The sequence below is a fragment of the Sus scrofa genome, chromosome 12, assembly GCF_054392235.1.
Source record: "Sus scrofa isolate SSC_HxYL_T2T_F1_AM1 chromosome 12, Sscrofa_HxYL_maternal_Yorkshire_Landrace_v2.0, whole genome shotgun sequence".
NCBI lineage: Eukaryota > Metazoa > Chordata > Mammalia > Artiodactyla > Suidae > Sus > Sus scrofa.
The window spans coordinates 7,897,405-7,914,213 of NC_139394.1; the positions used below are offsets into that span (position 1 = coordinate 7,897,405).

At 49.6% G+C, this 16,809-nt stretch overlaps 1 protein-coding gene across 32 annotated transcripts in view; it reads left to right on the plus strand.

Moving 5' to 3' along the window:
- SLC39A11 (solute carrier family 39 member 11) overlaps window positions 1-16,809 on the plus strand; it is a 445,093-nt gene that overhangs the window by 76,779 nt on the left and 351,505 nt on the right. For 8 of the 32 annotated variants that reach the window (XR_014820706.1, XM_021066702.2, XM_084983768.1 and 5 more), the window contains exons 2-3: window positions 6,579-6,697; window positions 12,351-12,389. The exons of 3 other annotated variants lie outside the window; for them this stretch is intronic. Coding sequence is in view for 28 of the 29 variants with exons in the window: in XM_084983785.1 (XP_084839911.1) it covers window positions 6,579-6,697; window positions 12,351-12,389 (158 nt within the window). In the remaining variant the exon portion in view is untranslated. Of the gene's footprint in view, window positions 1-240; window positions 584-1,245; window positions 1,444-3,147; window positions 3,226-6,578; window positions 6,698-12,350; window positions 12,390-16,809 lie in introns of those variants that run through there. 21 more of the 32 variants (XM_021066701.2, XM_021066703.2, XM_021066704.2 and 18 more) reach the window with 12 other exon arrangements.

A 16,809-nucleotide genomic window follows, 5' to 3' on the forward strand; every position in this document is an offset into this window, starting at 1 on the left:
GAGGGGAGAGGGAGAGGGGAGAAGAGGGAGGAGAAGGGGATGGGGGGGAGGGCTGGAGAGAGAGAATAAGAGAAGCACTAACGAGGAGAGCCAGGGCTCATTGGGCTGGACCACTTGTGGCCGTCTCGTCTCTTCTCCATCTCCCCCAACCTTTTCTGGGAAGCTGTCACCCTTTTGCCCCCACCCCCACCCACCTCCGCTCCGCCCCCATGGGACATGCTCCTGCAGGAGGTGCTGGCAGGTTCTTTAACCAAATCAAGCTGCAGTGATCCTTCTGGAAGGGCCACCATCCCACTGCCCTGAGGATGCCTCTCTGATTGTCCAAATAGTTTCATGGCCTTTGGGAGGCCCTTGCTGCCTGCACAGCACCTGCCGCCCTCTAATTAGCCCCTGCTCTGGCCTCTCTTTCGCAGTCCCCCTCTCCTCTCCTCCCTCTGCTTATGGAGGCTGCAGGGCACGTGTGCTGTGGAGGGAGAGGCTGGGGATGGGCTGCGGATGGGCCGGAGGTGAGAGCTAGGGTATTGAGCTTTAAGGAGACATTTTCTTCGGGTCAACATGCAGACACTTCTTACCATCAGTGAGTGTAAGAAAAAGAGGCAATTTGTATGTTTCACGGGGGTGATGGTGGTGGTGGTGGGGAGTGTGTATGTGTGTGTGTATGAGGGGTTCACTAGAAAGATGAGACATGGCAGGATTTGCCCCTTGGGGGTGGCACAGGCGGTTAAAAGGAAGAGAGACGTTTTCCTGATGAGGGTGTCAGGTCCCGTCCTGCGAGCCCTGACTCCACTGAGTAGCACCCTGTCTCTGGAGTTAGCTGGGCTTGGTGCCCAGTCACCCCCCTGTCAACCTGGGCTCCCCACAGAGCTTTCCTGAGCTCCTGTTTTCCTATCTGTAAAAGGGGGTGTCTTGGTCCCTTTCATGCTGCTGTCGCAAAATGCCACAGATTGGGTAAGCTTATCCATAGCAGAATGTATTGCTCACAGTGCTGGAAGCTAGCCATCCGAGATGGGGGTGCTGGGGTCGTTGGGTGGGGGCCCTTTTCTGGGTTACAGACTCCTCGCTGTACCTTCTCGTGGCACATGGGGCGAGGGAGCTCTCTGGAGCCTCTTTTATAAGGATAACGATCCCATTCCTGAGGGCTCCGACGGGGGATTCAAAGCCCTAACCCCCAGTGCTAGGAGGGAGAGCTTTTAGGAGGTAATTAAGGTTAAATGAAACCCTAAGGGTGGGGTTCTCACTGGATAGGATTGGAAGCCTCATAAGAAGAGGAAGAGAGGGAGATCGCTCCTTCCTCCTGTGTAGACACCAAGAAAAGGCCATGTGAGGAAGCGACCGTGGAAAGGCAGTCGTGTCTGCACACCTTGATCTTGGGCTGATCTTGGACTTGCAGCCTCCAGAACTGTGAGGAAGTAGATCTCCATTGTTGAAGTCACCTCATATCTGGTATTTTCTTTTTTAAAAATTCTTAAAAAATTTTAATTATAGTTGATTTACAGTGTTCTGTCATTTTCTGCTCTATAGCAAAGTGACCCAGTTATACACATATATCCATTCTTTTTCTCCCATTATCCTCCATCATGTTCCATCACGAGTGATTAGACATAGTTCCCTATGCTGTGCAGCAGGATCTCACTGCTTATCCACTCCAGTTGCTGTAGTTTGCATCTACTAACTCCAAACTCCCCGTCTATCCCACTCCCTTGCCCTCCCCCTTGGCAACCACAAGTCTGTTCTCCATGTCCATGAGTTTGTTTCTTTTCTATAGATCGGTTCATTCGTGCCATATGGTAGATTCCAGATATAAGTGATATCATATGGTATTTGCCTTTCTCTTTCTGACTTACTTCACTTAGTATGAGAGTCTCTCGTTCCATCCATGTTGCTGCAAAGGGCATTATTTTGTTCTTTTTGATGGCTGAGTAGTATTCCATTGTGTATATGTACCACATCTTAAGCCATTCACCTCTCGATGGACATTTAGGTTGTTTCCATGTCTTGGCTATTGTGAATAGTGCTGCAATGAACATGGGGTGTGCATATCTTTTTCGATGAAAGTTTTGTCTAGATATATGCCCAAGAGTGGGATTGCTGGGTCACATGGTAGTTCTAGATTTAGTTTCTGAGGTATTTTCTTATGGCAGCCTGAGCTAAGGTAGCTGGTGTGGCTCCCTCCCCAGTCTGAGAATCTTCTGAGGGCAGAGATCACCGTGGGGTCCCCATGCCATCTTCCCTTTCTGATGCAGTGTGTGGATACGATGCGATCATTGATGGCCACTTCTGTGGCTGCGCTGATTGCATCTTCTGGTCTGTGGCCACTGTGGTTATGGGCAGTGTTGCAAGTTACCCCCTGGTCGGGTCTTCAGATAAAATACAGGACACTCGGTTAAATCTGAATACGCAACAGATATGGAATACATTTTTAACATTAAGGATGTCCCCAATACTGCCTAGGTTCCATTACGCTAAAAAAGTATTTGTTGTTGCTCTAAAATTCAAATTTAGCCGGGGAGCCTGTCTTTATTTTGGGCTAAGTCTAGCCTTCCTATCCTATGGTCTCTTTCTAGAAGGCCTGGAGAGCAAACCTCTTGACCTAAAACAGTGGTTCTCCTAGAGGGGCCCAGGACCAGAGCATCAGCAGCTTCAAGTTCAGAAAGGAAGCCCTGGGACCCTACCCAGACTTCCAGCACCAGAGCCTCTAAGAGTGCTGGCCCCCTGTTTTGTAGTTTCCCTTGGATGCTATAGTCTGAGGGCCATTGACCTAGAGATGGATGCCGAAGGTGGGAGATTGCATTTCTCACACTCTCCAAAGGCGTGCCGCTTTATTGCTCACTCCCGGCACTAGACTCTGCTGCCAAAGTGTAGTAACATGAACAAGATCAGGGACACGACAAGGTGTTCTTTCTTTGGGTTTCTGCGGCTTCGTAGAAGATTGCGATTGCAGAAGGTGATCCATGCCCAGTGTTTTCTGCTCAGGCTGGTTGTCGGGGGGCGGGGCGGGATCTGTTCCACCCGCCCTGCTCTGTTCCCGAGCCTGCGCGGGGCTGTGAACCAGAGAATTTACTCTCCAGGCTGGATCCGCCAGTCGCGGCGGGGCGGGGCGGGGCCTGGTGGCCGCCGGGCCACGTGTGCGGGAGGGAAGCAGGAAGTGACTCTGGGAGTGGAGCCGGCGAGCCAGCTGCTGCGGGGGCTGATGGAAGTGGAGTGGGGGCTTGAGAGGGCACCCTAGTGAGTCGCCTTTTCTCTCCTTCGGCGCCTTCGGTGGGGCTGGAGGCCCGGGGTCTGGGGCCGCCAGGACCAGAGCGTGGGACTCGGAAGGGCTGCCACATGGAGTTTGGAAGGGGGTGCCCTCGGGAGAGGAGGGGGTCTGAGGAGAAGCGGGCGGCCTTGGCAGGTGGCAGAGGAAGGGGAAGGGTGCCCGGAGCGCCCCCTGTCACCCTCCAGGACCAGCTGGGGGAAGTTGTCCTGCCTTCCTTTGTCAGTGGTTCCCCAAGATCCTCTTCATTCAGCGCTACACGGTGGGCGGCGTGTGGGCGACCCCCGGGGTCCAGGGAGTCCAGGGAGTCGACCTGGCCACAAGTCCAGCTGCTCCGAGTCCCCTCCCTCCCCCTGGCTCTGGCGGGGGGCGAGGGGTGGGGGAGGTGCCCCCCCGCAGGACCTCTTGAACTTGGCTGGGAATCTGGTTAAGGTGTAGCAGGCCGGAGATGGTGCATTTCTAACCAGTCCCTGGGTCAGCCGGTCCTGGGACCACACTTGGAATAGTAACCAGGTATCAGAGAAACTTTTCCACTGTCCTATCAGCCCAAACCTGAATCATTTTGTCCCATTCCCCTTGTGGGGTCGGGGCCTGTATGTAGGTTTCATGAAGTGTCATTTCCACCTCTGCAACTTTTTCACCAGCATCTGGAAGCTGACCTTGAAAGCAGGGCAACAGGTTTAAAAGGGAGAGGAAAGGAAGAAATCCTCCCGTGCTGCTCTGTGTGGGGTGGTGTTGCGATATCCTTAAAGTTGGGGTGGGGAGAAGAATAATGTCCCTCTTGCAAACCAGCTTAGATTTATGTATTCAAGTCAGCTCCCCAGAAACTCTGAGCCCCATTGCAGAGGGGGCTTTGGAGGTGCCCTGGCTGATGCTCCCTGTTCCCAAGGTGCCTGGGAGAAAACTACCTGTTGGAGAAAACTTTTGTTTTCTTGGGTCTCTGGCAGCAGCCCTGCTAATCCCTCACAGGGGAGGAGAACTCCCTTTCGAAGCTCTTGATCTTAGAGAAGTTGTTGCAGTTTGAGACCAGTGCTTTCCACCGCGAACTTGATAAAATGCTGGTTCTGATTCAGCACATGGGGGGGGGATGAGAGTCTGCATTTCTAACTTAGCTCCTAAGAGGGCCCAGCCCTGCAGGAGTGAGGGGTTACATCAGAACATGGAAGAAGTTTCTTCAAGGGACAGTGGGTGGGCTTGCCTCACCAAGGATGACTCTGCTGGTGTTGGGAATCGAACGATGCCGAGGCTTTGGTTTTCCCTCTGGGTCCGTTCTTCTTACATGTGGGGGTGTAAAGAATTTAGGAGGAGTGTTTTCCCCTCCCACCAGCCCCCTGGAACTCCCACGAGCTCCCTTGTTGGCCAGCCCACAAAACCCACTTTGACTTTGGCCCGTTGGTGAATGCAAACGGGTTCCTCTTTTTTGTAGCTATTAAAAGGCGCAGTCAACCCTGGAAAACAAAGTTGGTTTTTTTGTTGTTGTTGTTATGACCTAAGAGGATGGTCGCTACGTGCCTCGCTTGGAAAATGCTGTTTGAAATTTTATCCACAAGCAGCTAGAGATGGACGATTGGTGTCATGATCTAGATGTCTTGGTTTAAAAACAAACAAGACCCAGTCTTTTCGGATCCCTTAGCAAGATGACATGTGTAAAAGGGTGTTTTTTTGTTTGTTTGTTTTGTTTTTTTTTTTTAATGATTGTTTTTCTTTATTTGGTGCAGTTGTCATCTTGAACTCCCCTGAGACTAAGGGGACACTATCTGAATCCAGGGACTCTGTTTCTCTCTGAGGTTTCCTGGCACCTTGGCTGAGCCTGGGCTTACCTGGGCTCACCCGGACTCACAGCCCTCCTAGGTTTGAATCCTGCTGTGTTGCTGACCCTCTTGGCATGAAAGCCCTGTCCCCACCCTGCCCCAGTTTCCCTCCAGGGTCAGCAGAGAGAGGCAGCGACTTCAGCTTTTGATCTGCAAGCTCAGGGCTGCTGGCTCCTCACAGACCACTAGGGCCTGGCAGAGCGGGGCCCAGTGGGGTCATGTCCAGCCCTGTGGGTGCTGGAAGCCCCCGGGGGGAGCTGAATGAGCTCTTTGAGATGAGGCCCTGAGCCCTGATGTTTATGTACCAGAACACAGGGCTTTTCAACAAACAGGTTTCTCCGCCTTGTAACTTTCCACAGTGAGAATCTGACTCCCTATCATTTCAGAGCTAGAATTGAACACATGTTCAAGACTAGAGCAGATCCCTGGAGCAACACCAAGAGGGAATGGTACTTCTTTTTCCTTCCTTGGTGGACGGTGGTGCACCTTCAGCTTTGGGAGCAAGAGTGCTCAGGGGACCCGGGGGGAATGCCACTTGCATCTCTATTTCCTTGTTTTTGCTGAGTGTCCCCTTCGAGGTAAGCTGGTCCTGTTCTGCAGGGGTGCCAGAAAACCCTGTTCTGTAGGGGTGCCCATTGCGAAAAAGCATCGTCCCTGTTTTTAAGCATCAAATGATAGAAAAGAGGAAGGAGGCGACCCCACAAACAAAGCACCCAAGATGTGTACCCAAGATGTGCTCAGGGACGCAGGGCAACCCTGGGAGCAGAGAGGATCTGGAAAGCATGGGATTGAACTTGGCGTTAGGTGGGCAACGGAGGATGCTCTGGGTCTGGCGACTCGAGGTCGGGGAGGGAACCAGATAAAGAGAGATTTGGGCCAGGACCATCCGGGGCTTGTTGAAGTTTCCGTGAAAAACTGGGTCGAGTTGGAATATGCGGGCTGCAGTGGTTGAAGAGTTGCTGGGCTAGTTGGAGTGTACCCTTGGCCAGCCCTGGGAGCCACTGTCAGAACTGCCCCAGGGAGCTTTTGAAAGTTGGATCAGAACTTAGGTGGAGGAGCTTCAAGGGGGAATCTGAGCTGGTCACCTGTATTCCGAGGGACAGAAGAAGTGATGGCCCATAGCAAGGGCAGGTAGAATGGACAGAACGTGCTGGAAGACTGCAATCAGACCCTCCCGTGCTCCCTTCCTCCAGGCTAAAGTTCACATTCTTTGAGCTGCTTCTCTTTGGAACCGTTTCCCAATGTTGTGTCTTCTTTCCTGGCATCTACTCCTCAGGCATCTCCCAAGTGTCTCCTCTCTGAATTAGATGCTTCCCAACACCTGGGTGGCACGTGGATGAAGCCTGACCCGTGCTGGGTCACGGAGGTCACTGAGGGAGGGGTGGTGGAAAGGTGCCCACCACCAACCCAGACGCGGGCCAGCTCAGGTGGGGGGCATGAGGACCCCTCAGAACACGCGTGTGTCACCGCAAGGGACCACCAGCGCTGACCCTGTGCTGCTCCTCTGCACACAGCCGTATCCAGCATGCTCCAAGGCCGCAGTCCCGTGTCCCAGGCCTTGCTGGGCACCTTCTTCACCTGGGGGATGACGGCGGCTGGGGCGGCCCTCGTGTTCATCTTCTCCAGCGGACAGGTGAGTTGCTTTGTCTTGGGTCTGGAGGTTGGCGGGATTCTTAGCGAGCTCCGAAACCGCCCCTCCCCTGCAGACTCTCCCGTCACCAGCCACACCCCTGGGAGGGGGGATGTTGGTTCTGTCCTCCCCTTGGCTCCCTCGTCCCGCTCTCCTTTCCGCCTTGACCCCTCCAGCTCCTGCAGACGCACCCATGCCTCCCCTGCTTCTCCCCTCCTGATTCAGATGTTGTAGGAGGTGAGAAGCCCAGGCACTCAGCGTCCTTTCGCCCTCCGCCTGATTTCTATCTTCTGTCTAGTTTCTCGCAGGCCTGGAGCAGGTGATACTATGCAGGAGGAAAGAACTACAGGCCCTTCCCTGTTACTCCCCCTGCCCTGTGTTCCTGAGTTAGAGATGGTTGAAAAGACCTTGGGAGAAAAGAGGGGGGATCAGTTCCCTTTCTCCCCATTTTCAGGCTCTGCATCACCTCCCTCACCCGCTTTGGGATGAATACACACAGATGCCCCCACACCTGCCCGTCCCCCCATCCCCGCCCTCCCTCCCTCCTACCCACACCCTCCTGCAAACTCTGCAAACTCCCACACTCCGGTCCCGCCGCTGCACCCCACCTCCACCCTGCCCTTCCAGACACACCCCCACTCCTCATGCACCCCGCACACCTCCACGTACATCTCACACCCCCACATTCCACGCCAACACCCCCACCCCTCCTTAACCCACACCCACCTCCTGAGTCTGAAATTCCTTCTTCAACCCTGACTCCCTCCTTCCATGGCCTGTTGCTATCTTTTTTTTTTTTTTTGCTTTTTAGGGCCGCACCCTCAGCACATGGAAGTTCCTAGGCTAGGGGTCGAATCAGAGCTACAGCTGTCAGCCTCCACCACAGCCACAGCCACAGCAACACAGGATCCAAGCCAGGTCTGCAACCTACACCACAACTCACAGCAATGCCAGATCCTTAAACCATTGAGCGAGGCCAGGGATCGCACCCACATCCTCACGGATGCTGGTTGGGTTGGTTTCCGCTGCACCACGCTGGGAACTCCCACACATCGCTATCTTGATGAAAGCAAAGTCCCTGCATTACTCTCGCAGCCACAGATGTGTAGGAGTGTAGGACTGAGGTTTGAGGCCGATCCGCTGGGAGGCCAATCCAGAAACTAAAACCACCCAGGAAGCTGGTGGCCAGGCCGTGCTGTGTCAGCCTGGGAAGGCAGTAGGATGTCGCCCATAAGGTGGGGCCTCCCCCGATGTCCGACCCCCGTCCCCCCAGTGGAGTTTGGAGCCTATGGAGACTTGGTCCTTGAGACACACAGCCCAGGTTACTGTCCAAAGGCGGCGAAAACTTTCGAAACCCAGTCCCGGAATGAGAGGCTGCCAGGAACCAGGGAGGGCACAGTGGCCTAAACCTCCTCCTCCTTCCCGACAGCCACGCCAGGTCTTCTGGGGTCCCGACCCCACGCCCTGCTGGGCAGAGCAGTCAGTGTTTCCCCCTCCATCAGCTTCTTTGCGCTGAGGAGAGGCAGCTGGGGTCTGGCTGGCTGAGCTGCCCTCGGAGGCTGAGTGCAACTCCCAGCCCCAGGTGGCCCTGGCCGATGCTGTGGGGGCTCTTCAGAAAGGGGAGCTGGAGTTCCCATGGTGGCTCAGTGGGAACAAACCTGACTCGTATCTATGAGAACTCGGGGTTGATCCCTGGCCTCGCTCAGTGGGTTAAGGATCCAGCGTTGCCATGAGCTGTGGTGTAGGTTGCAGATGTGGCTTGGATCTGGCATTGCTGTGGCTGTGGCATAGACCGATAGCTGCAGCTCTGATTTGACCCCTAGCCTGGGAACCTCCATGTGCTGTGGCCTCGGCCCTAAAAGGACCAAAAAAAAAAAAAAAGGAGGAGGAACCATGAGGAGGTGCCCCCTCCACTTGGAGTGGCAGAGCCCCTGATTTGTTTCGTGTCAGTGTAATTCCCCTGGCCAGTAGGAGGACGTGCTGAGACCTCTCTCTGTGTGGAGGCATTTGGGGGTCCCCAAGATCACGCACACGTTTGATGGTTCATTGCAACTCACAGGACGCACCCATGGCTCAGGCTTATCACAGCAAAAGGCCACACCACAGGATCAGCAAGGGCCCAAGACACACAGAGCCTGGAGAAATCTGTGCACAGCCCTCCTCCCAAGAGAGGGCACAGAGTGCCCTCCTTCCCCTGACCAAGAAAACGCAGTAACACATGTGCCATGTGTCTGCCCAGGATGCCCATTATAGACTCAGCCTCCAAGGCTTTCAGCGCCAAGGCTGGCCACGTGGGCATCAGTGTGGTGCTTCCAACTGAATTTCAGACTTGCAGCAGGAAAAGCAAGCGTCACCTTGTTTGTGAAATGGGCACAGGGACCCACCCTTGCTGGTTAGGGAACAGAGGGAACAGTTCCAGTGTCAGCTTTCCAGAAGCCAGCCAAGGACCAGCTGTGAGAGCAGGACCGTCTTCTTTTTGTAACGTGATTTTTATTTTTTCCATTATAGCTGGTTTACAGTGTCCTGTCAATTTCCTACTGTAGAGCAGAGTGAGCCAGTCATATATACGGTACACATTCTTTTTCTCACATGATCCTCCGTCAGGCCCCATCACAAGTGACCAGATACAGTTCCCAGTGCTGTATGGCAGGATCTCGTTGCTTATCCACTCCAAAGGCAATAGTTTGCATCTACTAACCCCAGATTCCCAGTCCACCCCACTCCCTCCCTCTCTCCCTTGGCAACCACAAGTCCGTTCTCCAAGTCCATGAGTTTCTTTTCATGGAAAGGTTCATCTGTGCCATATATTAGATTCCAGATATAAATGATATCATTTGTTTTTTTTCTTTCTGACTTACTTCACTTAGTATGAGAGTCTCTAGTTGCATCCATGTTGCTGCAGATGACATTATTTTGTTGTTTTTTTTTAATGCCATTTGCCAAATCCTGCTCCCTCTCCCTCCCCCTTGGCAACCACAAGTCTGTTCTTCAAGTCCATGAGTTTGTTTTATGTGGAAAGGTTTATTTGTGCCATTATATCAGATTCCAGATATAGAGAGCAGGACCTTCTAGAGGGCTGTGGGAACCCCTTCTGTGGAAGTGGTGTGCGGGAGCGGTGGGAAGGGGCTGGATGGAGGGGCGATAAAGCCCACCATAGACACGGCTGCCCAAGCTGGGCTCTTCCTCTGCCCCCAGTGAGCCTTATTTTTTGTTCAGCTAAAGGGGGGACTGTGGCAAGGATTGCTCAACCCCCTGCCCTTGCTGCTGCTATCAGCTCAGGCCGAACTTCACTCAAAATTCATTTTCTTGAGTTAAAAAAATCATGTGGTAATTGTGGGAAACCTGGAACATATGGAGAAACTGAAAAAAATGAAAAGGTTCCTTCAGGGAGTTCCCTGGTGGCCTGGTGGGTTAAGGACGCTGAGTTGTCATTCCTGTGGCTCGGGTTTGATTCCAGGAATTTCCTCCTGCTGTGGGCACTGCCAAAAAAAATTTCCTGATCCCTCTTCTCAGAACCGAAAATGGAATATATTCAAATTTATTCAGCTGTAGTTATAGTACATACATCTTCGTTTTTTTTTTTTTTTTTTTTTTTTTCTTAATGAGGATCAAATTGTGTGTAATGTTTTATAACCAGCATTTCTCACCGGGTGTCCTAACCATCCCTCCGCATCCCTAAATGGTTTGTTGATTACTTTGATTGCTTCAGTTACTGAAATGGCTATAGAACATCCTGCCATGAAGATGGATTGTGGTTTATTTAGCCAGTCCCTGACTGCTGGGCGATTACTTTATGCCCCTTTTTCTTGCTTTCAGACATAGCATTATGATGAACATAAATCTCTGCGTGCACATCTGACTTCCTCCTTGAGATAAATGTCCGAAGAACAGGTTTCCTGATCTTAAAAAAAAAGTATGCTTCTCCTTTTGGGAGCCAGAGGGATGCTGAAAGGATGATTTTACCTTTTTTTTTTTTAAATGGCTGCGCCTGTGGCATATGGAAATTCCTGGGCTAGGGGTTGAATCGGAGCTGCAGGTGCCAGCCTACACCATAGGCACAGCAAGGGCGGATCCAAGCTGCATCTGTGACCTATGCTTGCTGCAGCTTTGGCAATGCTGGATCCTTAACCCACTGAGTGAGGCCGGGGATCAAACCTGCATCCTCACATAGACAATGTCTGGTCCTTAACCCACTCAGCCACAAAGGGAACTCCCCTGACTTTTTAATTTTATCTGTCTGCTTTGATTAAATGAACTGATTAGACCAACTTGGCTTGTGTTGTGGCATTTCTAGAGATGAATGTCATTTGTATGGCTCACTGGAATCAAAGTCTTCCACCCACCCCATAGCCACACGGAGGTGGGAAGAGGCTGCCCACAGCTGGAGATGACTTACCTGGCAGCACTTGCTACCCAGACCTCACTGGGAGGCTCAAGGATCGGGTGATCTGTGCGTCCAGGTGGCTGTAGATTATATTCCTAATTTAGGCCCCTTCTTTTTTTAAAAAAACGAACTTGGAGTTGCCTGGTGGCTCAGCTAGTTAGGGATCCAGCATTGTCATTGCTGTGGCTTGGGTTCGATCCCAGGCCCGGCCACTTCTGCATGCCGCAGGTGCAGCCCCAAAAACCCCAGCAAGAAAACCTTTTTATTGAAGTGTCCAATGCCTATAAAAAATGCATTTTCTAAGTGTACAGCTTGGTAATTTTTCATCATTGCCCTTGAAGACAGTACCCAGATCAGGTGATAGAGCAGTACCACCCCCCCTTTGCCCCACCGCGGCAGCCCTTTCAGGCTCCCTTCCAGCCTCTGCTCCTCACCCCCAACCTGCGCTCCAAGGGCAGCCGCTCTCCCGAGATTCGCTGTCTCTGTTTTTGTCCATATGAATGGAGTGATCTTAGGCTGTATGCTCATCTGTGTCGGGCTGATTGCACCCTATTTATTTTCCAGTTTACAGAATGTTTGTCTGATTCTGAGCTCCATTCGTGTTTATGTGTCTTCTCATTGCTCTCTGGTATTCTGTTGTGTGAATACATCCTAAAGATTTATCCATTTCTGCTGTTGGTAGGCCTTTGGGGAGTTTCTAGTTTCCAGCTCCCATGAACAGTGCTGCAGAGAGCACTTTTGTACATGTGTCTGGTGAATCCTAGTATGTGTTTCTGTTAGGTAATTAGTCACCCATGGCACTGCCCGATCAGAGGGTATGCATATGAAGTTCACTTCTAGTGGATGCTGCGGGCTAGCTTTCCAAAGTCGCTGGGCCAGTTCGTACCCCCACCTGCAGCGTGGGAGGGTTTCAGTTGGTCCCTGTGCTCCTTGCCAATACTTCTCAATTTCCATCTTTTAGGCAAACTACTTACGAAAGGTTTATAGCCCTAATTCACAGAGATGAGAAAGAGGTGAAACATGTGGGCCAGTGCAAGCCGAGGGTCACACAAGAGAATGCTCTGATTGGCTGTGGGGTGGATGAAGTTAAAAAAAAAATTTTTTTTTTCCTCCCCTGGTTCTTGGCTTGTTTTGAAAAGTCCGAGGTTCTGGATAGGTTGGCAAGCTCGGACGTGGACTAGTCTTTCTTCACATGGGTCTCTTAGGCTTATGGTTTCCTTTCATCCCAGAAAACATCCCTTGGAAACTGAAACATGTTGTTTTCATTTTCAGAGGCGGATCTTAGATGGAAGTCTTGGCTTTGCTGCAGGGGTAAGTAGCATGTGGTAGGAGAATATTGATTCCAGTATTTCCCCACCAAGGGGTTTTGTCAGTTTCTCCCCATGCGGCCGGACTGCATCTCTGTCATCTCCAGGTGCTCCCTCTTATCACAGACCCTGTTTATATCCAGTGGAGGGAACACCCTGCCTCTCCTTAGACAGTGAAAGAGGCTCATTGGCACCTGTCTCGGGACTTGCAAATAAATATGTAAAATAAGATGATATTTAGGAGGGGCTTAACGCAGCGCTTTAATGAGTTGGCACTAATTAAGTGTTCTTTCTCCTCCTCTTCCCCCTTGAAACACCTTGTATTATAGACATTTAAAAAGTGGAGGGAATCCTATGAGGCCCCCTGGGTACCCATCGCCCAGCTTCAGTCACTGTTGACATCTTGCTAATCTCATTTCTCCTCCCAGCCCATGTTCTTGGGAGGTAGACTATTTTGTCAAAGCAAGTCTTAGGCATCATGTAATTTCACTTATAAATTCAATACACAGCTCTGATTGAATGACTTTAAATTAAAAAAAAATTTTTTATTAGAGTTGATTTAGACTTTAAAAAAATCATCATGGCATTATCACACCTACCAAAATTAATACTAATTATTATTATTAGTATTACTGTCCAACAGTTCACATTCAGACTTCTTCCATTTTTTTCAAGGGTGTCTTCTAAAATTGTTTTGTTGGCCGGGTCCAAACACGATTTTCGTTTTCATTTTTTTTTCTTTTTTAGGGCTGCACCTGTGGCACATGGAAGGTCCCAGGCTAGGGGTCTAATTGGAACTATGGCTGCCAGCCTACGCCACAGACACAGCAACTTGGGATCCGAGCCATGTCTGCAACCTACACCACAGCTTGCTGCAACGCCGGGTCCTTAACCCACTGAGCAAGGGCAGGGATCGAACCCACATCCTCATGGACACTAATCAGGTTTGTTAACCACTGAGCCACGACGGGAACGCCACAATTTTTGTGTTGCATTTGTTTCATGTTGAATCTTTTCAGCCCTTTTTATTCTTTAACAGTACCCCTCCCCTTTCCCCCACACTAGTGATTTGTTAGAGAAGCAGGATTATTGTTCTGTGGAATGTCCCACATTCTGACTTTGGCTGATTGCTTCCTTATGAACTTGGTCCTCTGTCCCCTGGGTTCCCTGTGAGCTGGGTGTTAGACCTGGAGGCTTGCTTAAGGCAGAGTCCATTTTCCAGTCTCTAATACGTCATCGTGATGCTGTGTATTCCGATTGTGCCCGTTGCATCCGAAGGCATGTAACACGTGAGCATCCCTTTTGGTTGCTCAGAATTTGGTTCCTTCGTCTTGTTTTTGTAGTCCCATGATCTGCGAAACCTGGCCTGGGGGTGGGGCCTCCCCAACATCTTCCAAGTCAGCAACTGTCAAACGGGAGTCCATGTGCTTCTAAGAGCACGTGGAGACTCTCCGGGGGTTCCACAGGGACAGGGGCATGTTTACAAAATCAGTGCCAAGGTCCTCAGCCTCCAGTTTTCTCTTTCCCCAAAGACGGGGCCTGCTCTTCCACCTTCTCCTGCGCTGTTGCCCGCTCCTGCCTTTCAAAAGACAGACGCCCTCTTGCCTAAGTTCCGTGCCTCTGGGTAGTGATATCGCCACGCACGGAGGGAGGGACGGTTGTGTTGGTGCTGGGGTGGAGATAGTGAAGGATGCTAATCACGAATCCCTGGACTCGTGTCCTTCAGCAATTCAGTTACTGCACCATCCCCTTTTAAAGAAAACTTTCGGCCACACCCGTGACATACAGAAGTTCCCAGGCCAGGGATTGAACCCACACCGTAGCAGAGACCCAAGCTACAGTGGTGACCACACCAGATCCTTAACCACTAGACCACCTGGGAACTCCTGTCTCATCCTTTGAATCAAATTGTTAGCAGAGAAATCCCTAAATGTAATTTTCCATGGTACTGTTCTGGGATTCCAGGCCTTCTTAGAGTTCAAAGAACAAAATGACAGTATTACAAGATATTTTTTTCTATCTTCTTTACACAAACATATGTTCTCTTTATTTACATCAAGAAAAGAAAAAAACAAAAACAAAACTAAAAAAACAAATAAAATTGAGGTTTAACTCAGGCTTATTCCAGCAATGGCTACATCATGTTTAGCCATGGATATATGAATGAATTGAAAAAAATTGATTCTTTTGAAAACTTGAGGAGTTCCTGTCGTGGCTCAGCAGGTTAAGATCCCAGCATAGTATCCATGAGGATACAGGTTTGATTTCTGGCCTCGAATGGGTTAAGGATCCAGTGTTGTCACAAGCCGCAGCTTAGGTTGCGACATGGCTTGGATCTGATGTTGCTGTGGCTGCGGTGTAGGCCGGCAGCTGCAGCTCCAATGAGTTCCCTAGCCTGAGAACTTCCGTATGCCTCACCTGTGGCCGTGAAAAGAAAAGGAAAGAAAAAAATAAGAAAAAAAGCCTCATCCATGAAAATATGCATTCCTACTAATACTTTACTTTTGAATGTCTAATAATTATGAAACAGCATATTAAATTTTTGTTATTATGAATCTGTTCTCAACCACTAATCGTTTGAATTGCCACCCAATCCAGGAAATTGTCCTTTAAGCAGTTAGAGCCCTAGGCTCACAGGAAGTTTTAAAAAATTAAATTGAAATATATACAGATATTTTATTACAAAGCAGTGTGATAAAGAAACCAAAAATAGACTTTCTAACATAAAAGTTGCTCTAGGATAAAAATCTGAGGGGGGAGTGAGATTGACGTATATATCAAGAAGAAAGAGAAATGATGTATATTTTTTGACTTTCGAAGAAGAGCTTTCTTGTGTGTTTTTCTGTGTAGACTATAACCCTCAAACAGAAAAGTGCATAAGACAAATGCCATGGCCTCATTTGTGTATATTTTTAAGTGGATAATGGAGGAAATCAAATCCCTGTGCTGTTTGGATCCCACTGGATACATTAAAATGACTGATGAACAATTTTATTTAAACACATCCATATTTATATATGCCAGAATTTTACATCTTTTGCAGCTCTTTACACTTGAGATGGAAACATTTTACATGGCAATTTCTTTTTTTTAAATTTATTTCTTTTTATTTATTTTTTTTTGGTCTTTTGTCTTGTTTTGCTTTTTTTTTTTTTTTTTTTAAGGGTGGCACCTGCGGCATATGGAGATTCCCAGGCTGGGGGTCCAGTCGGAGCTGTAGCTGCCAGCCTACACCACAGCCACAGCAACACACGATCCGAGCCTAGGCTGCGACCTACAGCACAGCTCATGGCAACGCTGGATCCTTAACCCAGTGAGCAAGGCCAGGGGTCGTGAACCTGTGTCCTCTTGGATCCTAGTTGGGTTCATTTCCGCTGAGCCACGATGGGAACTCCATTTACACATCAATTTCAAAATGAGTGAGAGGGTACTTAGTTTTTCAAAATTCTTCTAGGGGATACACAGATAGGAAGCTTGCAGAACTGTGTTTTGTGCTGACCTGGCGCTTGAGCGACCTCATCTAGCTTACTCTTTTAGGCCAAAAGCCATAGTAAGATTTACAAAGCAAAAGACAAAAAACAAAAACAAAAAACAAACCACAAAAACACGAAATGAAACAAGAGGGGAAGCAAAAACTGGCAGAGTTTAACAGTCTTCAGGACATGTGAGAATGAAGTTGGGAGCATTCAAACACGAAAATTTAAGAGTTCTAAAAAAACCAGTCATCGGACGAGTATTATGTTCGTTTAGCTTTGAGGTCTAAAATAGTTCTACTTCTGAATTTTAAAGTAGTTGGTGAGAAAAAGAGATTTCTGAAAGTTATTTTTGTCGATTTCTCTGAAAATCAGTCATTTACTTTTCTAAACTTGACCTTGAATATGTACTAGTTGCACGAAGGAACTCCTGACAGGTCTCCTGACAGGTGGAGACAAGTAAAAGCAAGATGGGACAGACAGCTGAGACCCAAACTCAGGAAATTTAGAGTTCCTGTTGTGGCTCGAGGGGTTAAGAACCTGACACAGTGTCCTGCTGGCCTCGCTCAGTGGATTAAGGATCTGGCGCTGCTGCAAGCTGGCTTGCATCTGGAGTGACTGTGGCTGTGGCAAAGGCCAGCAGCTGCAGCTCCTATTCGACCCCTAGCTTGGGAATTTCTATATGCCTCAGGTGTGGCGGTAAAAAGGACAAGAAGAAAAAAAACTCAGGAAATTTCAACAGCATTGGTAACCAAAAGTGGATTCTCAATGCTTCCGCAAACTCGACACAAGGCAATAGAGCCCCTGTAGTCCAAACTGTAATAATTGCTTATCTTATTATGGACTGATTTATACTTGTAAAGCCAATATTACTATTATCATTACTGTTGCTGTAATTATTACTATACGCTGGCTGGGGCAGTGGTTCTCAGTCAGGGGTGATTCTGATCT